Source organism: Anolis sagrei, chromosome 3 (assembly GCF_037176765.1).
Source record: "Anolis sagrei isolate rAnoSag1 chromosome 3, rAnoSag1.mat, whole genome shotgun sequence".
Taxonomy (NCBI): Eukaryota; Metazoa; Chordata; class Lepidosauria; order Squamata; family Dactyloidae; genus Anolis; species Anolis sagrei.
The window spans coordinates 167,195,624-167,222,440 of NC_090023.1; the positions used below are offsets into that span (position 1 = coordinate 167,195,624).

Sequence of the window (26,817 nt, forward strand, 5' to 3'; positions counted from 1 at the left end):
TCTCAACCCCCTAGGGGAGACTCAGGCGGCTATCGAGGTATCTCCCTCCTAACCTCCGCTGGGAAAATCCTCACAAGAATCCTTGCAAACCCCCTTCTATCCCTCTCAGAAGACACCCTCCCAGAATCCCAGAACAGCTTCTGCCCCTCCAGAGGAACCGTGGACATGATCTTCACTGCACGACAGCTCCAAGAAAAATGCAGGGAACAAAATCAACCTCTGTACATGGCATTCATTGACCTTGCAAAGGCATTTGACACAGTGAATCACAGCGCTCTCTGGACCATCCTCCAAAAAATTGGGTGCCCAAACAAATTTGTGAACATCCTGCAGCTCCTCCATGATGACATGATGGCAACAGTCTTGGACAGCAGTGGCTCCCAAAGTGACCCATTTAAGGTGGAATCAGGTGTTAAACAGGGATGTGTTATTGCCCCAACTTTATTTTTCATCTTTATGATACTTCACCTTGCTGATGGGAAGCTTTCCACCGGAGTGGAAATCATCTATCGGACAGATGGCAAGCTGTTTAACCTCAGCAGACTGACTGAAAGCCAAAACCAAGGTTACAACAACATCTGTTATAGACCTACAGTATGCTGATGACAACGTTGTCTGTGCGCATTCAGAAGAAGATCTACAAGCCATTCTAAACATCTTTGCAGAAAGATACTAGAAGCTCGGCCTGTCATTGAACATCGAGAAAACCAAAGTGCTGTTCCAACAGTCACCAGCCAACCCCTTTCCAATGCCAGAGATACAGCTTAATGGTGTAACATTAGAAAATGTTGACCATTTCTGCTACCTTGGCAGCCACCTCTCCACCAAAGTCAACATCTACACCGAAATACAACACTGCCTGAGCTCTGCGAGCGCAGCATTTTTCCGAATGAAGCAGAGAGTGTTTGAGGACCAGGACATCTGTAGGGATACCAAGGTACTTGTTTATAAAGCTATTGTCCTCCCAACCCTGCTATATGCCTGCGAAACTTGGACTGTCTACAGATGTCACATGCAACTCCTGGAACGATTCCATCAGCGTTGCCTCCGGAAAATCCTGCAAATCTCTTGGGAAGACAGGCGGACAAATGTCAGCGTGCTGGAAGAAGCAAAGACCACCAGCATTGAAGCGATGGTCCTCCGCCATGAACTCCGCTGGACCGGCCACGTTGTCCGGATGCCCAACCATTGTCTCCCAAAGCAGTTGCTCTACTCCGAACTCAAGAACGGAAAATAGAATGTTGGTGGACAGGAAAAGAAATTTAAAGATGGCCTCAAAGCCAACCTTAAAAACTCTGGCATAGACACTGAGAACCGGGAAGCCCTGGCCCTTGAGCACTCCAGCTGGAGATCAGCTGTGACCAGCAGTGCTGCAGAATTTGAAGAGGCACGAATGGAAAGAGAGAAACGTGCCAAGAGGAAGACGCGTCAAACCAACCCCGACCGGGACTGCCTTCCATCTGGAAACCAATGCCTTCACTGTGGGAGAAGATGCAGGTCAAGAATCTGCACCTACAGACTCACAGGAATTCTGATCCTGGAAGACTATCCTAATCGGCCAACGAGGGATTGCCTAAGTAAGTAAGACTGACAATAACAGTAAATCCAACAGACAGAAGGAGCTCAAGCTGAGCGTGAGGTGGGGTTTAAAAAAGAAGTCTTAATGGACTGGTTTTGCGTTAATACTTAGCAACAATGAAATGGAATGAAAACTAAAAAAAAAAAGTTTCACAAAATGCTACATGCATGAGAGAAGGGAATAACATCCTTCAAAGCATATAAAGTGTCAAAAAGATAGTATGTTAAGACACTTATAATTTTGCTCAATGGCAATGGGAGCTATGGAATGTTCTGTTGGCAGCCAACACAGTGTCATCTTAGAGAGCTATTACAGAATGGTCTGGAACAGCTTTACTGACTCAGAAACTATTTTGTCATTTGCCTGCTGTGATCGATTTTGCCGGCTATATTGAGTGGCTCATATTAGCTTTTTATTATAAACTCACATTTTAAAGTGTAGGACTTATGTCATTCTGGTTGTTTTAATAGTTTCTATCAAGATATCCTATAAAGATTGAAATAAATATGTTTGGAGAAGCCAATAACCAGTAAGACCAAAGCAGGACCAAGGCCCATGCTAACGGGAGGGGGGGGGGGGGAATCTCTGAATGCCTACCTCCCAACTTACTTGGATGCAAAACTGAGATCGTTTCTGGAGCCTCAAAGAAATGAATAGTAGAAAATGACCTTTACATTAATTAACCTACATTTCTGCAACAGTGAAATGTTGATGGTTTTGTTTCTAACAGGAAGGGAAATATTTTTTTAAGGACAAGGAGGAGGCCTTGTGGCTAAATGTAAATGGACTAAAGATGGAAAAATATTCAAAACTTCAAGGAGAAAATCCTGAGAAATATTTCCTACTAACTTGGGGACCCGGCGTTGCCCGGATTATTAGAGAAAGTGGTTAATGGCGGTTCTGTATGCAAAGTTTGGTCTTGATTGGTCATTAGAAGAGGGTTGTAGCAATCTTCGGAAGGGAGTGGAGGTACTTGAAGTCTCATCATCCATGGTCTGTCCTCCTCCAATCTGCACCAGTATGTAGAGTGGGTCATTGGAGCTCCATGTGCCAAGTTTAGTCTTGATTAGTCATTGGCGAGGGTCTCAGTGGTTACAGGAAGTGAGCAAAGGTACTTCAAGTCCCATCATCCATCTCCAAATCTTTCCAAACAACACCAGGACGTAAAGTGAGTCATGAGAGGTCTATGTGCCAAGTTTGGTCTTGATCCGTCATTGGATGAGGTTTGCAGAGGTCTCAGAATGTGAGTGAAGATAGTGTAAGTTCCATCATCCATGGTCAACCCTCCTCCAAAACTGCAGCAGGATGTAGAGTGGGTCATGGGGGCTCTGTGTGCCAACTTTGGTCTTGATTGGTCATTAGATGAATTTTGCAGCAGTCTTGAGGAGTGGAGGTACTTAAAGTCCCATCATCCATGATCTGTCCTCCTTGAAACTGCACCAGGATGTAGAGTGGGTCATTGGAGCTCCATCTGCCAAGTTTAGTCTTGAGTAGTCATTGGCGAGGGTCTCAGTGGTCTCAGAAAGTGAGTGAAGTGACTGCAAGTCCTATCATCCATAGTCTCCCTCAAACATCACCAGAATGTTGAGTTGGCCATGGGGGCTCTCTGTGCCAAGTTTGGTCTTTATTGGTATTTGGATGAATGTCACTGTGGTTTCAGGAAGTGAGTGAAGGTACTGCAAGTCCCATCATCCATTGTCCGTCCTCCTCCAAACAGCACCAGGATGTAGAGGCTCTCATGGGGGCTCTGTGTGCCAAGTTTGGTCTTGATTGGTCATTGGATGAGGTTTGCAGCAGTCTTGGGAAGTGAGTGGAGGTACTTGAAGTCCCATCATCCATACTCTGTTCTCCCCCAAACCTCACCAGAATGTTGAGTTGGCCAGGGGGGTTCTCTGTGCCAAGTTTGGTCTTCATCAGTCATTGGATGAGGGTCTCCGTAGTTTCACTAAGTGAGTGAAGGAACTGCAAGTCCCATCGTCCATGGTGCATCATCCTCCAAACCACACCAGGATGTAGAGTGCATCATGGAGACCCGGTGTGCCAAGTTTGGTCCTTATCGGAAATTGGATGATGATTGCAGTGGTCTCAGGAAATGAGCGAAGAGACTGCAAGTCCCATAATCCATGCTCGATCCACAGTCAAACCACACCATGGTGTAAAGTGGGTCATGAGAGGTCTATGTGCCAAGTTTGGTGTTGTTCAGTCATTTTTGAGGGTCGCAGCAGTCTCGGAAAGCGAGTAGAGGTCCTTCAAGTCCCATCATCCATGGTATGCCCTACTCCAAACCGCAATAGGATGTAGAGTGGGTCATGGGGGCTCTGTGTGCCAAGTTTGGTTTTGTTTGGATATTAGATGAGGGTTGCAGCAGTCTTGGGAAGAGAGTGGAGGTACTTGAAGTCCTATCATCCATGGTCTGTCCTCCTCGAAGGTACACCAGGATGTAGAGTGGATCATGGGGACTCTCTGTGCTAAGTTTGGTCTTGATCAGTCATTGGCAAAGGTCTCAGTGGTCTCAGGAAGTGAGTGAAGTGACTGCAAGTCCCATCATCCATTGTCAAATTCTTCCAAACCGCACCAGGATGTAGAGTGGGTAATGCGGCTCTCTGTGTAAATTGTGGTCCTGATCCATCATTGTTGGCAGTTATAATGGTTTTAGGAAGGGAGTGCAGGTGTTGCAAGTCCCATCGTCCATGGTGCATCCTCCTCCAAGCCGCACCAGGATGTAGAGTGGGTCATGGAGACTCAGTGTGCCAAGTTTGGTTTTTATCAGTAATTGGATGAGGGTTGCAGTGGTCTCAAGAATTGAGCAAAGGTACTGCAAGTCCCATAATCCATGGTCCATCCCCCGCCAAACCACAACAGGACGTAAAGTGGGTCATGAGAGGTCTATGTGCCAAGTTTGATCCTGATCAGTCATGGGATGAGGTTAACAGCGGTCTCAGAATGTGAGTGATGGTACTGCAAGTTGGTTCATCCTCCTCCAAACTGCAGTAGGATGTCGAGTGGGTGATGGGGGCTCTGTGTGCCAAGTCTGTTCTGCACTGGTAATGTTCTGACGCAGCCCCCTCTGGCCTTTTCCTTTCCTCTCTTTGTCATCTCAGAATCTTGGAATTGAGGTTGGCCAATCAGAGACCATATGCAAATTTCCTTGTCATGTCCCCGTTTCTGCCATGAACCCTCTTCTCCACCAGGGGCTCCTATTGAAGCTGGCCAATCAGAGACCATATGCAAATAGCAGCACAGAGGCAGCCAATCAGAACGCTGGCACATACACCTTCCGCCCTCCGTCCTTCCTGTCCCATACAAACAAACACTCTCTTTTATTATATACTAGCTTGGGGACCCGGCGCTGCCTGGGATATTAGAGAAAGTGGGTAATGGTGCTTCTCTATGCCAAGTTTGGTCTTTATTGGTCATTGGATGATGGTTGCATTGTTTTCAGGAAGTGAGTGAAGGTACTTGAAGTGCCATCATCCATGGTCCACCCTTCTCCAAACAGCAGCAGGATATAGAGTGGGTCATGGGGGCTATGTGTGCCAAGTTTGGTCTTTATCAGCCATTGGATGAGGGTGGTAGTGGTTTCAGTAAGTGAGTGAAGGTAATGAAAGTCCCATCATCCAAAGTCCATCCTCCTTCAAACTGCAGCAGGATGTAGAGTGGATCATGGGGGCTCTGTGTGCTAAGTTTTGTCAAGATTGGTCATTGGATGAGGGTTGCAGCAATCTTGGGAAGGGAGTGGAGGTACTTGAAGTCCCATCATCAATGGTCTGTCCTCTTCCAAACTGCACAAAGATGTAGAGTGGGTCATGGGAGCTCTGTGTGCTAAGTTTGGCCTTGATCAGTCATTGGATTAGGGTCGCAGTGATTTCAGTAAGTGAGTAAACGTACAGCAAGTCCCATAATCCATGGTCAACCCTCCTCCAAAACTGCAGCAGGATGTAGAGTGGGTCATGGGGGCTCTGTGTGCCAAGTTTGGTCTAGATTGGTCACTGGCGAGGGTCTCAGTGGTCTCAGGAAGTGAGTGCAGTGACTGCAAGTCCCATCATCCATTGATAAATTGTTCCAAACCGCACCAGGATGTAGAATGGGTCATGCAGGCTCTCTGTGTAAATTGTGGTCCTGACCCATCATTGTTGGCAGTTGTAATGGTCGTAGGAAGGGAGTGTAGGTATTGCAAGCCCCATTGTCCATGGTGCATCCTCCTCCAAACTGCACCAGGATGTAGAGTGCATCATGGAGACTCAGTGTGCCAAGTTTGATCTTTATCGCTAATTGGATGAGGGTTGCAGTGGTCTCCGGAATTGAGCAAAGGTACTGCAAGTCCCATAATCCACGGTCCATCCCCAGCCAAACCACACCAGGACGTAAAGTGGGTCATGAGAGGTCTATGTGCCAAGTTTGGTCCTGATCAGTCATTGGATGAGATTAACAGCGGTCTCAGAATGTGAGTGATGGTACTGCAAGTCCCATCATCCATGGTTCATCCTCCTCCAAACTGCAGTAGGATGTAGAGTGGGTCTTGTGTGCTCTTTTTGCCAAGTGTGGTCTGTATTGGTAATTTTCTGAAAGAGCCCCTGGCCTTTCCTTTCCTCTCTTTGTCATCTCGGAATATTGGAATTGAGGCTGGCCAATCAGAGACCATATGCAAATTTCCTTCTCATGTCCCCGTTTCTGTCATGAACTCTTTTCTCCACCAGGGGCTCCTGTTGAAGCAGGCCAATCAGGGATCATATGCAAATAGCACCACAGCAGCAGCCAATCAGAATCTTGGAACTTTCAGGCTGGCCAATCAGAAAGCCGGTACATACACCGCCACACATCCGCCGCATACAAGTTTTGACTTTTATTATATACTAGCTTGTGGATCCGGCGCTGCCCGGGTTATTAGAAAAAGTGGGTAATGGCGGTTCTGTATGCCAAGTTTGGTCTTTATTGGTCATTGGATAATGGCTGCATTGTTTTCAGGAAGTGATTGAAGGTACTTGAAGTGCCATCATCCGTGGTCCACCCTTCTCCAAAACTGCAGCAGGATGTAGAGTGGGTCATGGGGGCTCTGTGTGCCAACTTTGGTCTTGATTGGTCATTAGAAGAGGGTTGTAGCAATCTTCGGAAGTGGAGGTACTTGAATTCCCATCATCCATGGTCTGTCCTCCTCCAAAGTGCACCAGGATGTTGAGTGGGTCATTGGAGCTCCATGTGCCAAGTTTAGTCTTGATTAGTCATTGGCGAGGGTCTCAGTGGTTACAGGAAGTGAGTGAAGTGACTGCAAGTCCCATCATCCATTGTCAAATTCTTCCAAACCGCACCAGGATGTAGAGTGGGTCATGCTGGGTCTCTGTGTAAATTGTGGTGCTGATCCATCATTGTTGGCAGTTGTAATGGTCTTAGGAAGGGAGTGCAGGTATTGCAAGTCCCATCGTCCATGGTGCATCCTCCTTCAAACTGCACCTGGATGTAGAGTGCATCATGGAGACTCAGTGTGCCAAGTTTGGTCTTTATCGGTAATTGGATGAGTGTTGCAGTGGTCTTGGGTATTGCGCAAAAGTACTGCAAGTCCCATAATCCATGGTCGATCAGCAGCCAAACACACACCAGGACGTAAAGTGGGTCATGAGAGGTCTATGTGGCAAGTTTGGTCCTGATCAGACATTGGATGAGGTTAACAGCGGTCTCAGAATGTGAGTGATAGTACTGTAAGTCCCATCATCCAAAGTCGATCCTCCTTCAAACTGCAGCAGGATGCAGAGTGGGTCATGGGGGCTCTGTGTGCCAAGTTTGATCTTGATCCGACATTAGATGAGGGTTGCAGCCGTCTTGGGAAGGGAGTGGAGGTACTTCAAGTCCCATCATCCATGGTCTGTCCTCCTCCAAAGTGCACCAGGACGTAGAGTGGGTCATGGGAACTCTGTGTGCCAAGTTTGGTCTTGATCAGTCATTGGCAAGGGTCTCAGTGGTCTCAGGAAGTGAGTGAAGTGACTGCAAGTCCCATCATCCATTGTCAAATTCTTCCAAACCGCACCAGGATGTAGAGTGGGTCATGCTGGGTCTCTGTGTAAATTGTGGTCCTGATCCATCATTGTTGGCAGTTGTAATGGTCTTAGGAAGGGAGTGCAGGTATTGCAAGTCCCATCGTCCATGGTGCATCCTCCTCCAAGCCGCAGCAGGATGTAGAGTGGGTCATGGAGACTCAGTGTGCCAAGTTTGGTCTTTATCGGTAATTGGATGAGGGTTGCAGTGGTCTCAAGAATTGAGCAAAGGTACTGCAAGTCCCATAATCCATGGTCCATCCCCGACCAAACCACACCAGGACGTAAAGTGGGCCATGAGAGGTCTATGTGCCAAGTTTGGTCCTGATCAGTCATTGGATGAGGTTAACAGCGGTCTCAGAATGTGAGTGGTCGTACTGCAAGTCCCATCATCCATGGCTCATCCTTCTCCAAACTGCAGTAGGATGTAGAGTGGGTTTTGTGTGCTCTGTTTGCCAAGTGTGGTCTGTATTGGTAATGTTCTGACAGAGCCCCTAGCCTTTCCTTTCCTCTCTTTGTCATCTTGGAATCTTGGAATTGAGGCTGGCCAATCAGAGACCATATGCAAATTTCCTTCTGTCATACCCCTGTTTCTGTCATGAACCTTTTTCTCCACCAGGGGCTCCTGTTGAAGCAGGCCAATCAGGGATCATATGCAAATAGCACCACAGCAGCAGCCAGTCAGAATCTTGGAACTTTCAGGCTGGCCAATCAGAAAGCCGGCACATACACCGCCACACATCCGCCGCATACAAGTTTTGACTTTTATTATATACTAGCTTGGGGACCCGGCGCTGCCCGGGGTTATTAGAGAAAGTGGGTAATGGCGCTTCTGTATGCCAAATTTGGTCTTTATTGGTCATTGGATGACGGTGGCATTGTTTTCAGGAAGTGAGTGAAGGTACTTGAAGTCCCATCATCCATGGGGGCTCTGTGTGCTAAGTTTGGTCTTTATCAGTCATTGAATTAGGGTCGCAGTGGTTTCAGTAAATGAGTAAAGGTACTGCAAGTCCCATAATCCATGGTCAACCTTCCTCCAAACAGCATCAAGATGTAGAGTGGGTCATGGGGGCTCTGTGTGCCAAGTTTGGTCTTGATCGGACATTAAATGAGTGTTGCAGCAGTCTTGGGAAGGGAGTGGAGGTACTTGAAGTCCCATCATCCATGGTCTGTCCTCCTTGAAAGTGTACCAGGATGTAGAGTGCATCATGGGAACTCTGTGTGCCAAATTTGGTCTTGATCGGTCATTGGTGAGGGTCTTGGTGGTCTCAGGAAGTGAGTGAAGTGACTGCAAGTCCCATCATCCATTTCCAAATTTTTCCAAACCACACCAGGATGTAGAGTGGGTCATGCGGGCTTTCTGTGAGAATTGTGATCCTGATCCATCACTGTTGGCAGCTGTAATGGTCTCAGGAAGGGAGTGCAGGTATTGCAAGTCCCATCGTCCATGGTGCATCCTCCCCCAAACCGCACCAGGATGTAGAGTGCATCATGGAGACTCAGTGTGCCAAGTTTGGTCTTTATCGGTAATTGGATGAGGGTTGCAGGAATTGAGCAAAGGTACTGCAAGTCCCATAATCCACGGTCCATCCCCAGCCAAACCACACCAGGACGTAAAGTGGGTCATGAGAGGTCAATGTGCCAAGTTTGGTCCTGATCAGTCATTGGATGAGGTTAACAGCAGTCTCAGAATGTGAGTGATGGGACTGTAAGTCCCATCATCCATGGTTCATCCTCCTCCAAACTGCAGTAGGATGTCGAGTGGGTCTTGTGGGCTCTGTATTGGTAATTTTCTGACCCAGCCTCCCCTGGCCTTTTCCTTTCCTCTTTGTGATCTCGGAACCTTGGAATTGAGGTTGGCCAATCAGAGACCAAATGCAAATTTCCTTCTGTCATGTCCATGTTTCTGTCATTAACCCTTTTCTCCACCAGGGGCTCCTGTTGAAGCAGGCCAATCAGGGAGCATATGCAAATAGCACCACAGCAGCAGCCATTCAGAATCTTGGAATTGAGGCTGGCCAATCAGAGACCAAATGCAAATTTCCTTCTGTCATGTCCCCATTCCTGTCATGAACCCTTTTCTCCACTAGGGGCTCCTGTTGAAGCAGGCCAATCAGGGACCATATGCAAATAGTACAACAGCAGCAGCCAATCAGAATCGTGGAACTTTCAGGCTGGCCAATCAGAAAGCCGGCACATACACCGCCACACATCCGCCGCATACAAGTTTTGACTTTTATTATATACTAGCTTGGGAACCCGGCGCTGCTCGGATTATTAGAGAAAGTGGGTAATGGCGGTTCTGTATGCCAAATTTGGTCTTTATTGGTCATTGGATAACGGCTGCATTGTTTTCAGGAAGTGAGTGAAGGAACTTGAAGTCCCATCATCCATTGTCCGTCCTCCTCCAAACAGCATCGGGATGTAGAGTGGGTCAAGGTGGCTCTGTGTGCCAAGTTTGGTCTTGATCGGACATTAGTAAGGGTTGCAGCAGTCTTGGGAAGGGAGTGGAGGGAGTGGGGTACTTGAAGTCCCATCATCCATGGTCTGTCCTCCTCGAAAGTGCACCAGGATGGAGAGAGGGTCATGGGGGCTCTGTGTGCTAAGTTTAGTCTTGATCAGTCATTGGATGAGGGTCACAGCAGTCTCAGAAAGTGAGTTAAGATACTGCAAGTCCCATCATCCATAGTCTCCCTCAAACATCACCAGAATGTTGAGTTGGCCATGGGGGCTCTCTGTGCCAAGTTTGGTCTTTATTGGTATTTGGATGAATGTCACTGTGGTTTCAGGAAGTGAGTGAAGGTACTGCAAGTCCCATCATCCAATGTCAAATTCTTCCAATCCGTACCATGATGTAGAGTGGGTCATGCGGGCTTTCTGTGTAAATCGTGGTCCTGATCCATCATAGTTGGCAGTTGTAATGGTCTTAGGAAGGGAGTGCAGGTATTGCAAGTCCCATCGTCCATGGTGCATCCTCCTCCAAACTGCACCAGGATGTAAAGTGCATCATGGAGACTCAGTGTGCCAAGTTTGGTCTTTATTGCTAATTGGATGAGGGTTGCAGTGGTCTCAGGAATTGAGCAAAGGTACTGCAAGTCCCATAATCCATGGTCCATCTTCGTCCAAACCACACCAGGACATAAGGTGGGTCATGAGAGGTCTATGTGGCAAGTTTGGACCTGATCAGTCATTGGACGAGGTTAACAGCCGTCTCAGAGTGTTAGTGATGGTACTGCAAGTCCCATCATCCATGGTTGCAGTAGGATGTCGAGTCGGTCTTGCAGGCTCTGTGTGCCAAGTGTGGTCTGTATTCGTAATTTTCTGACTCAGCTCCCTCTGGCCTTTTCCTTTCCTCTCTTTGTCATCTCGGAATCTTGGAATTGAGGCTGGCCAATCAGAGACCATATGCAAATTTCCTTCTCATGACTCCGTTTCTGTCATGAACTCTTTTCTCCACCAGAGGCTCCTATTGAAGCTGGCCAATCAGAGACCATATGCAAATAGCACCGCTGCCCAGCCAATCGGAATCTTTGAACTTTCAGGCTGGCCAATCAGAAAGCGAGCACATACACCGCCACCCTTTTGTCCTCCGCATACAAGTTTTGACTTTTATTATATACTAGCTTGGGGACCCGGCGCTGCCCGGGTTATTAGAGAAAGTGGGTAATGGCAGTTCTCTATGCCAAATTTGGTCTTTATTGGTCATTGGATGATGGTTGCATTGTTTTCAGAAAGTGAGTCAAGGTACTTGAAGTCCCATCATCCATGGTCAACCCTCCTTCAAACAGCAGCAGTATATAGTGTGTCATGGGGGCTCTGTGTGCCAAGTTTGGTCTTTATCAGTCATTGGATGAGGGCGGCAGTTGTTTCAGTAAGTGAGTGAAAGTACTGCAAGTCCCATCATCCAAAGTCCATCCTCCTTCAAACTGCAGCAGGATGCAGAGTAGGTCATGGGGGCTCTGTGTGCTAGGTTTGGCCTTGATTGGTCACTGGATGACTGTTGCAGAAGTCTTGGGATGTGAGTGGAGGTACTTGAAGTCCCATCATCCATAGTCTGTTCTCCCCCAAACCTCACCAAAATGTTGAGTTGGCCAAGGGGGCTCTCTGTGCCAAGTTTGGTCTTTCTTGGTATTTGGATAAGTGTCACTGTGGTTTCAGGAAATGAGTGCAGTAGGATGTCGAGTGGGTCTTGCAGGCTCTGTGTGCCAAGTCTGGTCTGTATTGGTAATTGTCTGACTCAGCCCCTGGCCTTTTCCTTTCCTCTCTTTGTCATCTCGGAATCTTGGAATTGAGGCTGGCCAATCAGAGACCATATGCAAATTTCCTTCTCATGTCCCCGTTTCTGCCATGAACTCTTTTCTCCACCAGGGGCTCCTATTGAAGCTGGCCAATCAGAGACCATATGCAAATAGCACCACAGCGGCAGCCAATCAGAACTCTGGCACATACTCCTCCCGCCACACTTTTGTCCTCCGCATACAAGTTTTGACTTTTATTATATACATAGATATAGATATAGATAGATATAGATATAGATATAGATATAGATATAGACTAGCTTGGGGACCCAGCGCTGCCCGGGTTATTAGAGAAAGGAATTGTATATCAAGGCTGGTGTTTATCAGTTATTTATATGGCTCGCAGTGGTCTCAGGAAGTTAGTGAAGTACTGTGAGTCCCATCATCTGTGATCCATCCTCTTCCAAACTGCACCAGGATGGAGAGTGGGTCGTGGGGGCTCTGTGTGCTAAGTTTGGTTTTGATCAGTCATTGGATGAGAGTCACAGCAGTCTCAGAAAGTGAGTTAAGGTACTGCAAGTCCCATCATCCATAGTCTCCCGCAAACATCACCAGAATGTTGAGTTGGCCATGGGGGCTCTCTGTGCCAAGTTTGGTCTTTATTGGTATTTGGATGAATGTCACTGTGGTTTCAGGAAGTGAGTGAAGGTACTGCAAGTCCCATCATCCATTGTCCATCCTCCTCCAAACAGCACCAGGATGTAGAGTCTCTCATGGGGGCTCTGTGTGCCAAGTTTGGTCTTGATTGGTCATTAGATGAGGGTTGCAGCAGTCTTGGGAAGTGTGTGGAGGTACTTGAAATCCCATCATCCATAGTCTGTTCTCCCCCAAACCTCACCAGAATGTTGAGTTGGCCATGGGGTTTCTGTGTGCCAAGTTTGGTCTTCATCAGTCATTGGATGAGGGTCTCAGTAGTTTCACTAAGTGAGTGAAGAAACTGCAAGTCCCATCATCCATGGTGTATCATCCTCCAAACCGCACCAGGATGTAGAGTGCATCATGGAGACCCGGTGTGCCAAGTTTGGTCCTTAGCGGAAATTGGATGATGGTTGCAGTGGTCTCAGGAATTGAGCGAAGAGACTGCAAGTCCCATAATCCATGCTCGATCCACAGTCAAACCACATCATGGCGTAAAGTGGGTCATGAGAGGTCTATGTGCCAAGTTTGATGTTGTTCAGTCATTGTTGAGGGTCGCAGCAGTCTCGGAAAGCGAGTAGAGGTACTTCAAGTCCCATCATCCATGGCATGCCCTACTTCAAACCGCAGTAGGATGTAGAGTGGGTCATGGGGGCTCTGTGTGCCAAGTTTGGTTTTGTTCGGACATTAGATGTGGGTTGCAGCAGTCTTGGAAGAGAGTGGAGGTACTTGAAGTCCTATCATCCATGGTCTGTCCTCCTCGAAAGTACACCAGGATGTAGAGTGGGTCATGGGGACTCTGTGTGCCAAGTTTGGTCTTGATCAGTCATTGGCAAGGGTCTCAGTGGTCTCAGGAAGTGAGTGAAGTGACTGCAAGTCCCATCATCCATTGTCAAATTCTTCCAAACCGCAACAGGATGTAGAGTGGGTTATGCGGGCTCTCTGTGTAAATTGTGGTCCTGATCCATCATTGTTGGCAGTTATAATGGTTTTAGGAAGGGAGTGCAGGTATTGCAAGTCCCCTCATCCATGGTGCATCCTCCTCCAAGCCGCACCAGGATGTAGAGTGGGTCATGGAGACTCAGTGTGCCAAGTTTGGTCTTTATCAGTAATTGGATGAGGGTTGCAGTGGTCTCAAGAATTGAGCAAAGGTACTGCAAGTCCCATAATCCATGGTCCATCCCCCGCCAAACCACACTAGGCGTAAAGTGGGTCATAAGAGGCCTATGTGGCAAGTTTGGTCCTGATTAGTCATTGGAAGAGGTTAACAGCGGTCTCAGAATGTGAGTGATGGTACTGCAAGTCCCATCATCCATGGTTGCAGTAGGATGTCGAGTCGGTCTTGCAGGCTCTGTGTGCCAAGTGTAGTCTGTACTGGTAATTGTCTGACTCAGCCCCCTCTGGCCTTTTCCTTTCCTCTCTTAGTCATCTCGGAATCTTGGAATTGAGGCTGGCCAATCAGAGACCATATGCAAATTTCCTTCTCATGTCCCTGTTTCTGCCATGAACTCTTTTCTCCACCAGGGGCTCCTATTGAAGCTGGCCAATCAGAGACCATATGCAAATAGCACCACTGCGGCAGCCAATCCGAATGTTGGAACTTTCAGGCTGGCCAATCATAATGCTGGCAGATACACCGCCACACCGCCGCACTTTTGTCCTCCACATACAAACTTCCACCTTTATTATATGTATAGATATAGATATAGATATATAGATATATAGATAGATAGAAGTGTCTAACACCCAATAAGATGTATCTACTCAAGCTCCCCAACCCTCGCAAAAGCAAACCTACAGCCCAAACTCTTCTATTCTCTCTCCCAAGACAGGACAGCAGGGAGTGAAGGAAGGAGGACTGTTATGAGCCTGTGTTCCAACAATGAGAACAGAACAGCAAATCTGCATTAATCATGAACCAAATACAGGTGGTAAGGACAATCCTTGTTTGCTGCTCTGAGGACATGGGAAGAACAGAGCTGAGATAACTGCCGAAAGCTGTACCCTCCTCCATGAACCTTGCTTGTCTTTCTGCTACATTACTCTGATGCTGTGGGGTGGACAGAAGGTTAGAGAGGATCATGAAAAACTACTGCTAACCATTTTAGAGGGTTTGGTAGAGCGGAAGACACACATATAAACATTTTAATAGTTGTTCAAGCAGCAATGTCAAGTTTCAAGTTGAAATCAGAAAACTGATGCATTAGAATTGAATAGAATCACAGAATCAAAGAGTTGGGAGAGACCTCATGGGCCATCCAGTCTAACCCCATTCTGCCAAGAAGCAGGAATATTGCATTCAAATCACCCCTGACAGATGGCCATCCAGCCTCTGTTTAAAAGCTTCCAAAGAAGGAGCCTCCACCACACTCCGGGGCAGAGAGTTCCACTGCTGAACGGCTCTCACAGTCAGGAAGTTCTTCCTCGTGTTCAGATGGAATCTCCTCTCTTGTAGTTTGAGGCCACTGTTCCACGGCCTAGTATCCAAGGAAGCAGAAAAAAAATTGCTCCCTCCTCCCTGTGGCTTCCTCTCACATGTTTATACATGGCCATCATATCTCCTCTCAGGCTTCTCTTCTTCAGGCTAAACATGCCCAGCTCCTTAAGCTGCTCCTCATAGGGCTTGTTCTCCAGACCCTTGATCATTTTAGTCGCCCTCCTCTGGACACATTCCAGCTTGTCAATATCTCTCTTGAATTGTGGTGCCCAGAATTGGACACAATATTCCAGGTGTGGTCTAACCAAAGCGGAATAGAGGGGTAGCATTACTTCCCTAGATCTAGACACTAGGCTCCTATTGATGCAGGCCAAAATCCCATTGGCTTTTTTTGCCACCACATCACATTGTTGGCTCATGATTAACTTGTTGTCCACGAGGACTCCAAGATCTTTTTCACACATTCTGCTCTCAAGCCAGGCGTCCCCCATTCTGTATCTTTGCATTTCGTTTTTTCTGCCTAAGTGGAGTACCTTGCATTTGTCCCTGTTGAACTTCATTTTGTTAGTTTTGGCCCATCTCTCTAATCTGTTGAGATCGTTTTGAATCCTACTCCTGTCCTCTGGAGTATTGGCTATCCCTCCCAATTTGGTGTCGTCTGCAAACTTGATGATCATGCCTACTAGCCCTTCATCTAAGTCATTAATAAAGATGTTGAACAGGACTGGGCCCAGGACGGAACCCTGCGGCACTCCACTTGTCACTTCTTTCCAAGATGAGGAGGAAGCATTAGTGAGCACCCTCTGGGTTCATCCATTTAACCAATTACAGATCCACCTCACCGTAGTTTTGCCTAGCCCACATTGGACTAGTTTGTTTGCCAGAAGGTCATGGGGGACCTTGTCAAAGGCCTTACTGAAATCCAGGTACGCTACATCCACGGCATTCCCCGCATCTACCCAGCTTGTAACTCTATCAAAAAAAGAGACCAGATTAGTCTGGCATGAAGTGTTTTTGATAAACAGACCACTTCCTTAACAATCTTTTCCAGAATCTTGCCTGGTATCGACGTGAGGCTGACCGGACGGTAATTGTTTGGGTCATCCTTTTTTCCCTTCTTGAAGATTGGGACCACATTGGCCCTCCTCCAATCTGCTGGAACTTCTCCCGTTCTCCAAGAACTCTCAAAGATGATTGCCAATGGTCCCGAAATGACTTCCGCCAGCTCCTTCAGTACTCTTGGGTGTAGTTGATCTGGCCCTGGGGACTTGAACTCATTTAGAGTGGCCAGGTATTCCTGGACGACTTGTTTCCCAATTTGGGGTTGGATGTCCTCTAATCCCTCATCCACTCCATCTTGCTGAGGTTGAAGATGACTTTCTTTTTGTTAGAAGACCGAGGCATAGAAGGCATTAAGTAGTTCTGCCTTTTCCCTACCCCCTGTCAGCATTGCCCCATCTTCTCCTCGAAGAGGCCCTATCGCCTCCTTGTTTTTCCTTTTTCTACTGACATAAGAAAAGAAGCCCTTTTTCTTGTTTTTAATGTCCCTGGCAAGCCTGAGCTCGTTTTGTGCTTTAGCCTTGCGGACCTTTTCCCTACAGGTGTTGGCTATTTGTTTGAATTCTTCTTTGGTGATTTCTCCCTTTTTCCACTTCTTGTGCATGTCTCTTTTGTGTTCCTCATCTTCATTTTCACTGCATCACTTCCTTTTTCTCCTTCCCTTAAGCAATCACCATCCACATACAAATACAATGCCCACAATTGTAAGCTACACTTTTCACTAAATCTTCATACACAGCCCTAAAAGATGTCAGCCTTGCCACATACCCATGCCACTAAGTCAGAGAGGCCCTTTTGCTAACATACCTTAATCAGAAAAAAGGCAGGACGACAGGCCTGTACAAGATGAGCTATGGCACTGATATTAAAATTCTGGAAATGAAAAAAGATGGGAAAATAGGAAAGAGTTCTTTAAGATACTGCTGGTAAGACTTCTGAGGCTAAAAAGAGGATAATCAAGGCGTAACAAGCTTGTTGGGTATGCTAAAGCTAGTTCCTAATTGGATATCTGTTTTAAAAAATCACTTTAAAATACCAAACACATTAATTTCAGCATATGAAATACAGTTGCATAACCACAATTCTTGGTAGGAATTTACCAGCCACTTATTCTGCCACCAACCACATCTCCTACCTGCACGATCTCTTCGATCTTCTAGAGAGGCCCTCCTTTCGCCCCTTCCCCTATCACAAGCACAGCTAGTGAGTACGAGGGAGAGAGCCTTCTCCGCTGTGGCCCTCCAACTTTGGAACTCACTACCAGGTGAGATTAGGCAACCTAGCAGCTTTTTAAAAAGAGCTAAAAACTTGGCTTTTCCGGTGTGCCTTCGGAGAGTGACCACCCAACCCATTTTTGTTAGTCTCCACCTACAGTTTGTTTACACAATGCACTTTCCCCTACCCCTAATGAAGCCCAAGCCCCACTGCTCAGGCTCCTCCATTACAAATACACTTTTTTCTACTTCCTCTCTCACCCAGGGTTTTAACATTTTTAGCATTTTATCTTGTACATTTGGCCCGCCCTTTGTGACTGATTTTATGTTATTATGTATTGTTTATTTTCTTTTATTGTATTATGTATTTGTTGTGTTTATTTTCTATTGTCTTGCATATTATTTTGTTGTATTATGTTTGTGCTCGGCCTCATGTTAGCCGCCCCGAGTCCCCATTGGGGAGATGGTGGCGGGGTATAAATAAAGATGATGATGATGATTATTATTATATTTTTAAAGGATTCTAGAATATATAGCATCAACCAATTGATTCCATAGGACAGAACATGATAGGTGGACAGAAACCCACATACAGATGCACAACCATAGTTAAAGACAAATATAGCTATCAAATTACATCTCTGTGACTAGAGCATAAATTTAAAACTGAATTACAAATTATAACAAATAAAACTGAAGATAAAGTGTCTACATTGGTTTCAGTATATCAATAATAATAATAATAATAATAATAATAATAATAATAATCTTTATTTATACCCCGCCACCATCTCCCCATGGGGACTCAGGGCAGCTAACATGAGGCCAAGCCCAGCAACACAATACATCAATATAACAAAACAAAGCAATAAAATGTAAAAATAAAAATACAATACAAAAACAAATTAACACATCAACAATACAAAATCGCAACATTTAAAATAGAGATAAAACACTATAAGCAGGGCCAATTCTAATGGGATTAAAAATTAAAACACTGGGTGAGACAGCAATGTAATATATTTGGATAGGGGATCCAGAAGGTAAAGTTGGGTTGATTGCAATACAATGTTCTTCAAGTGTTCCACCAATTCCTAAAGAAAAGATACTTCTACTCTCCCTGAATGAGCACAGATGACTGCTCAGTTTACTGCAATTGACTGAGAAATATTTAATATAATAACACGTGAATTCTTACCTGATAGGGCTGAAAGGCACTATCTTCAGTCACAAAATCCAACTGCTTGTCCACAAGAAATTCAACTACAGTGATAGAATTGTACACACTTTTCCCAACCAAGGGTTTGAAAGTCTGTGGGGAAAAAAACAGGTTCAAGACATTGCTATAGATACTTCAAAAATTACAAAAAAATTACACATTATGATAGGAAAAGAGAAGGAATTTTGACTTTAAAAATCTGTATTAAATCTGAATTAATGTTTGAACAATACTAGTTCCTCATACTAAAACATAATAGTTTAATGTAGTCTTTATATTAAGTTTTTATTCAATCTCATTCAAAATATGAGATTGGAGGCTCCTTCTTTGGAAGCTTTTAAACTAGATGGCCATCTGTCTGGGGTGCTTTGAATGCAATATTCCTGCTTCTTGGCAGGGGATTGGACTGGATGGCCCATGAGGTCTCTTCCAACTCTATGATTCTATATAGGCTAACACAACCAATATAACTACATGCGTACATGCATGCGCACTGCTCAAAGTATTATGGGGTTGGGTACCAATTTATTCAGCATATAGCCATTGAAATCACTGAGATGTAAATTTAAGTGATGCTGTTTAAAATTCTATTAATTTGAATGAGTATGATTAAGTTGGGATGCAACCCATTTTTTCCTCCTTTCCCTCAATCTGTCCGTTTGCCATAACCACCCTGCGCTTTTCAGCATTCACTGCCATTATGCCTCTTCCCATCAAAAGCTAATAGATCATAGCTTCAGAATTTTCAGTGTATAAAGGAACACAGACATACAAGCATGTGTATTCATTTGGCTCTGGTTTTTAGGTTAACCATGAAGTAAGACCATTTCTAGTTTACTAAGGATATTCTTGGTGCTGATGTTTGTAAAAATTTTAATATTTGTAGCTCTTTTATTGTTACATATTTTTGTATGATATGCTATAACTGAAGTAGCCTCAAGAGGATTACAGATATCTTAGAAATATTGTAATTAAAATAAAATACCGTAAATAAATTAAAAGACAGCAACAGAAAAGGAGGCAAAACAGATGACAAAACAGGACATACGATTATTTCATTCACCTACATCAAATGGAAAGGCTGAACAACAAGTCTGGGATTGAGCAAGATAGTAGAAATTGTTAAATGACTAAATAGGAAACAAAGTTGAAAGTTGCAGAATCTTTTAGTGTGTGAAATAACAGACTCATCTATTATTATTTTTACTACCAAGAATAAAAGATTTCAGGTCTGGGAACCAGATTAGCTCCTTGCACATTATTAAGCATTGCAATGGTTCAACTTTGATTTGAATTTAGTACTGTTCCTTTTATCATAGGGCTGAATTGAAGTGTCCTCTCTCAGTAGATTTCCCCAGCACAGTTTAGCTACCAAGTAGAGCCAGCTTTGCAGGATGGAAAAGGTAGTTTTGATCTATTATTCTGTGAAACCAGTGTCTATAAATGGGTCATGATATCCCAAGCATCAAAAAATATTTTTACTAATACATGAGGATGAGAAAAGAAAGGGGAGAAGAGAAAGTCCTTCTGTCTTGCATTTGCAAAACAGTGGGAAGAAAAAATATCCACGGCTGTGCATATTTTTGCAATTAGCTTTACGCAGTGTGAGTTAGGCATGTCCTTGTGTGCATGACATACTTGCTGTCATTTGGGATTAAAAAGCAAGTCTCTAATACACTGCAGTATCAACGTATCAAAATATACAAAAGGGAACAATGCTCATAAAAGGGTCAAAATGAAATCATGTTCTCAGTTGTGATATTATTGGCTTATTTCACTGTTTTCTATTTCAGACAGGAGATTTTACTTTACAAAATTTTGCAGGTTTTCTACTCTAGAAAGGAAAAAACCCCAATATTTATATTGGATTGAGAAAATCTCTTTGCTCCATCAATTTATTATTTTGTCACCACCCCATTGGGTCACCCTAAGCAAGTGGCTCAATCACTTGCCTTCACTAAAAAATACATGTAGCTGCTTTCAAAACTCTGTCAACTTCTAGCAATATGAACCATTCCTCCTGCATCATACTGTCATAACAGCATTACATATCACTACATCAGATTACAATAGCTCTATACAAAAACAGTTTTTGTGATGAGGAAAAACATCTGAGCACAGACAAAGGAAAACACAACTAGGCTGGGCAAAAACGTTAGTACAGGAATTTCCTGAAAGACAGAGGTTTTAAAAAGATGTTGCAAGAGCCACAAAGATAAGGCTGTCATCCATAGTTTAATTTAGTATTTTGTGAATTTATGCAATATTGCACAGAACTTACTGATAGGTTCTAACATTTTTAATACACATTTTATTAGCTACTAATTTAGTTTTCCCGAAATTCCTTAATTGAACATTCTCATTAAACTCTTAAAGTATAAACATTCTGTCAAGAAAGGATGAGGTGTCTGAATTGATTACGAACATGTCCAAGTGTGCGCATTTTAGGATTTCATAAGTAGTAACAGTTACACATACAGCAAACATAGAACTCCTAGCACTGACAATGAACCTCGTAGATATTTTTTCCTGTTCTTTGTTTGTTTTTCAGTTCATATACCACAATAATTCACATTCATCTTCTAAAGGTATAGAAAGAGTGCAAAGATAAACAGCTACAACAATTTTGAAATGTTACCATGGAAACTCCACAAGAACACAAAAAAATCTGAAGGATGCAAGCCAAATAAACTGATTACATTGCTCTTGGGAAGGCAGATATGTGCTGAGTCTACAGCCCTATCGAGATAGAAGAAATGCATGCAAATGAAACAGAAAAGAATAAACATCTGCAGCTAATGGGGCTTTGTTAACAACACTGTCCCCAAACTATTCGAAAGATCTGAATTTCTACAATATTACATTGAATATTACCTCCCTAGCCATTCCAACATCATGCAAACACATATATAGTTAACTCCTTTTATAATTATACGAAGTCACACATTTACTTAATTGTTCCACTTTGCTGATGCCCAGGTCTGCAAATGATGGATGCTGGGAGAGGACAAAAATGAAATATTAGGTGTCACATTTCTTGTGAAATATTGGCAGAAGCTTTTCAATTATGCATCCCAAAATATATATATGCTCCCCACCGTCTTGGAAGAATGTAACCGTTAAAGCTAGTTCTTATTAGATGTAGGTCAATAAATAAAACAGTGCTACTACAATGCATTTTTATAAATGAAGTCCATACTGCCACTGTTTTATGTTACATAGGTGCACACTGAATTTAACTGTCTTAGGTTGACTTCATTTCAAAGATATTTGCCTTATATGATGTACTTGTTTTATTCTATATACTCTTGCTTGAAACAATATGGCAATTTTCTTAAAATATTTTGTTACGGGAAAGCTTGTGTGCCAATAAAAGAACAACTAAAGATCTCTAGGAAAACATCTCAATGGTTAATTCAAGCCAATACACTCACCAGCTCTTTTGTCTCTGCTTTTGTTTCCATGGCCCACCATCGGGGGGGGGGGTGTCTGTGTGCTTTGAATGCAATTTTCCTGCTTCTTGGCAGGGGGTTGGACTTGATGGCCCATGAGGTCTCTTCCAACTCTATGATTCTATGATCCATTGGGTTGTTTTCCCAATATTCTGATTAAAATTGTCTCTCCTCCAGCATTTTAAGACATCAAAAATGCTCAGGCAATTATCTGAGACGGCAATTATTTCAAGTAACAAGTAGGGTTTTCTTATGAAAAGTTTATCCAGAGGTATGTTTGCCAATCCCTTCCTCCGAAATACAGGTCACACCATCTCACAGACCAGCCCACGCAAGAGCTCCCTGTTGGCCGACGCTATCCCCAGTTCCTTCAAGGTCAAGCCAGTCACTTCAAGGATATCATCCATCCAACTTGTCCTTGGTCGGTCCCTCTCCCCTTTTTCTTCCCTTTTTCTTCCTTTCCCCCCCAGCATCATTATCTTCTCCAAGCTTTCATGTCTTCTCATTATGGCCAAAAGACTTCATCTTTGCCTCTAATATCCTTCCCTCCAGTGAGCAGCTGAACATTATTTCCCGGAATATGGACTTGTTTGATCTTTTTTGCGGTCCAATGCACTCTCAGAATTTTTCTCCAACACCACAGTTCAAAAGTGTCTATCTTCGCCCAAACAAGAATCAAGGAACATGAAAGGCACTGCAGACTACTTCAGCCAGAGAAATCAGCTATAGCAGAGCACCTGATGAACCAACCTGGACACAGCATTTCATTTGAGAACACAAAAATGCTGGACCACTCTCACAACCACCATGTCAGACTACACAGAGAAGCCATTGAAATACACAAACATGTGGACAATTTCAACAGAAAGGAGGAAACCATGAAAATGAACAAGATCTAGCTACCAGTATTAAAAAATTCTAAAATTGCAACAGCAAAAACAGCAGAGAGGAAACAGGCAGGGACATCTACCTTTCAAGAAGAGTTTGCTCCAGGCACAGTCAGCCCATTGTATGCTAATCAAGGTGGTCAGTTGAAATATTCACACCTAGCCCAACTTACAAAAGTCCTTTGTCTCACCCTGGTCATTCCACAGATATATAAACCCTTTTCCCAGTTCCAACAGACCTCACCTCTCAGGATGCTTGCCATAGATGCAGGCGAAACGTCAGGAGAAAAGCCTCTAGAACAGTGGTTCTCAACCTGGGGGTTGCGACCCCCCGAGGGGTCGCCTGGCAAATTTTGAGGGGTCGCGGGACTGCCTCGTTTGGCCCCGCCCCCTTTGTGTCCCTGGAATGGCTGCCGGGCAACCTCTGGCAGCCAAAGAGCCAGCAAACACCCATGCCTGAAAGAGAAGGACGTCCCTTAGTCCGCACATGGGGCTTGGGCGAGGGAGGGCACCAGCGGGAAAGGAGCCATGCAGCTCTCGGCTCTCGCTCGCCCAGCCCCTTGTTCTGTCTACCGTTGCCACAGGACGCCTTCCCGCCTGTTTGGCGGGTGGGCACCGCAGCCTTGGTTGCCCGAGGGCTGCAAGGCTTCTTTCCTACCAGTGGCCAGGCAAGGGAAGGCGAGGCCTAGTGAGTGGCCTATCATTTGCCTGGCGCGGGATGGGAAAGCACCCTGCAGCTGCAGCGGAGAGAAGAAGGGACTGGTGCCGGTTGAAGGGCTCCTAAAGTCCCTCCGCCACCTGCTGCCTTCATCCTTTCAGCTTCCCCATTCCCCGACTTTCCTCGTCTCCTCCTCCTCTTCCTCCTTGTCCCGGAGGAAGCGGCAGGCGGGGGGGGGGGGGGGGCGAGAGAGAGATTGCACCCCTTTTCTCAAACTCTTGCCTCCCTCCCTTCACTGCAGGAAGGGAGAAAAGAAAGAGGCAGAAATAAATTTTAGTTTTGAAGTCCTGCTCCCTTCCTTCACCTCCAACTCCTTTGTTTCCTCCCTCTTCTCCCTGATTTGCTTGGCTGCCCCCGGCAAAGCACGCTCACACACACACACACTCACTCTCTCTCCTCCCCCCCACCTCTCCTATTAACAGCCAGACCGGGAGGCAGCTTCACGTGAGAGGATGGTGCTTCCGAGTGAAGGACCTTGCTTCCCTCTCTTCATTCCTTTCCTTCTTCCTCCCTTTCCTTCCTTCCCCTTCTTTTCCTTTCCTTCCTTCCTTCCCTCCTTCCTTTCCCTCCTTCTTTCCTTCCTCCCTTCTCCCTTTCCTTACCTCCCTCCCCTCCCTCCCTCCTTCCTTCCCTTCCTTCCTGTCCCTCCTTCTTCCTTTCCTTCTTTCCCTCCTTCCCTCCCTTCATTTCCTTCTTCCTCCCTTTCCTTCCCTCCCTCCTCCCTTCTCTCCTTCCTTTCCTACTTTACCTCCTTCCTTCCCTCCCTCCCTCCCTTCCTTTTTCCATCCTTCCTGTCCCTCCTTCCTCTCCATCTTTTCCTCCCTCCCTTCCTTTCCTCTTCCTCTCTTTCCTTCCACCCTTCCTTCTATTATCATCATCAAGCAGAGGCAGACTGGCCATCTGTCAGGTGTACTTTGATTGTGTCTTTCCCTTATGGCAGAAGGGGGTTAGACTGAATGGCTCATGGAAGTCTCTTCCCACTTTAGGATTCTATTATTACTATTATTATTATTATCATCAGCATTAAGCAGAAGCAGACTGGCCATCTGTCAAGAGTGCTTTGATTGTGCAGTCCCTTATGCAAGAATGAGGTTGGATTGGATAGCCTTTGGATGTCTCTCCCACCTTACGATTCTGTTGTTGTTCTTTTTGTTGTTGTTAAGCAAAGGCTGAGTAATTTGTTGGGAGGGCTTTAATTGTATCCCTTTATGGCAGAAGAGGGTTGGACTGGATGGCCTTTGGGGGTCCCTTCCAACTTTAGGATCCTATTATTACTATTACTATTATTATCATCATCATCATCATCATCACCACCATCATCACCATAATCATTATTAAGCAGTCTGAATGGCCAACAGTCAGGTGTGATTTGATTGTGCTTTTCTTGCATCAAGGCAGGAGGGGGTTGGACTGGATGGCCCTTGCGAGGTCTCTTAACTGTAGGATCCTATTATTATTATTATTATTATTATTATTATTATTATTAAGCAGAGGTTGAATGGCCATCTGTTGCGGGGGCTTTGATTGTGGTTTTCCTGCAGGAAGACAGAAGGGGGTTGGACTGGATGGCTTTTGGAGGTCTCTTGCAGGTCTAGGATTCTATTATTACTATTATTAAATCACTGTGAATTCCTCCCAACCCCCTGCAGGTATTTTCTGTTGGTCATTGAGGTTCTTTTTGCCAAATCTGGTACAGATCTGTCATTCATTTGGGGGTGGGGGTGGAGGGTGGCAGTGATCTGTGGAAGACAGAGCTGTATCGGTTTAAAGTATTGCAAATCCCATCATCCATTGTCCATACTCCCCCAAACATATTGTTTTTGTGATTAATCACTATGCTTTAATTATGTTCAATTTGTAACAATGAAAATACATCCTGCATATCAGATATTTACCTTATGAGTCATAACAGTAGCAAAAATTACAATTATGAAGTAGCAACAAAAATAATTTTATGGTTGGGGGTCACCACAACGTGAGGAACTGTATTAAGGGGTCGCGGCATTAAAAAGGTTGAGAACCACTGCTCTAGAACATGGCCATATAGCCCGAAAAAACCCACAAGAACTTAGTGATTCCAGCCATGAAAGCCTTCGACAATACATTGTCTATCTTCCTTCGCTCAGCCTCCCTTATGGTCCAGCTCTCACATCCAGAGGTTACTACGGGGAATACCATTGCTTTAACTCTCCTCTCAAGAAGTAAATGTCTTTTAATTTCCTGGCTGCAGTCTGCATCTGCAGTAATCTTTGCACCTAGAAATACAAAGTCTCTCACTGCCTCAACGTTTTCTCCCTCTATTTGCCAGTTATCAATCAGTCTGGTTGCCATAATCTTGGGGTTTTTTTTAATGTTTAACTGCAACCCGGCTTTTGCACTTTCTTCTTTCACCTTGGTTATAAGGCTCCTCAGCTCCTCCTCACTTTCAGCCATCAAAGTAGTATCAGCTGCATATCTAAGGTTGTTAATGTTTCATCCAGCAATTTTAACTCCAGCAGAACACGTTGCATGATGTATTCTGCATACAAGTTGAATAGGTAGAGTGAGAGTATACAGCATTGCCGTTTCTAATTTTCTGGAAAAGGTCTCTTGTCCTTCCTATTCTATTGTCTTCTTCCACTTCCATGCATTGCTTGTTTAAAAACAGTTCTTTATCTCTTCTGGCTAACCTCTGGAATTGTGCATTTAATTGGGCATATCTCCCCCTATCACTGTTTCCTTTTGCTTTCCTTCTTTCTTGAGCTACTTCCAGTATCTAAGCAGACAACCATCTTGCCTTCTTGGTTTTCTCTTTCTTTGGGACATACTTTGTTGCTGACTCCTCAAAGATGTTGTGAATTTCTGGCCATATTTTTTCTGGGACTTGATTTATTAAATCTAGTCCCTTAAATCTATTCTTCATCGCCACTGCATATTCACTAAGAATATTTGGGAGATCATATCTAACTGGTAGGGTTGGATAGGTTCACTTGGATGTGAGGTAATTTGGGGGAAAAACAGATTTTTGCCTTCCGAAGGGACTTCCGCATTTTTCCATAAGGCTGTAGTCCCCTATACTTTCGACTCACCTTGCGCGATTGATTTCAGCAATGTAGAAGTGAGTCGGATTTATAATGAAACATTTTAATGCAACTAAGCCTGATGGGAGGCAAAGCCTAAGTTGCTTGCCTCCCTGCCAATCAGGGGTTTCGTTTTGGGGAGGGGAGGGATTTGCGGCATCCGGCAGCCATTGCTGTATAAACTCAAGCACATAGCTGGAAGGTTCATTGGCAGCCAGGGAAGGGAGGTGAGA

The 26,817-nt window shown here is 44.8% G+C and overlaps 1 protein-coding gene across 2 annotated transcripts in view; it reads right to left on the minus strand.

The window, feature by feature from the left end:
* Positions 1-26,817, minus strand: part of JMJD1C (jumonji domain containing 1C) — a 214,613-nt gene that overhangs the window by 68,416 nt on the left and 119,380 nt on the right. For both annotated transcript variants that reach the window (XM_060768929.2, XM_060768928.2), the window contains exon 3: positions 18,448-18,561. Coding sequence is in view for 1 of the 2 variants with exons in the window: in XM_060768928.2 (XP_060624911.2) it covers positions 18,448-18,561 (114 nt within the window). In the remaining variant the exon portion in view is untranslated. The remainder of the gene's footprint in view (positions 1-18,447; positions 18,562-26,817) is intronic.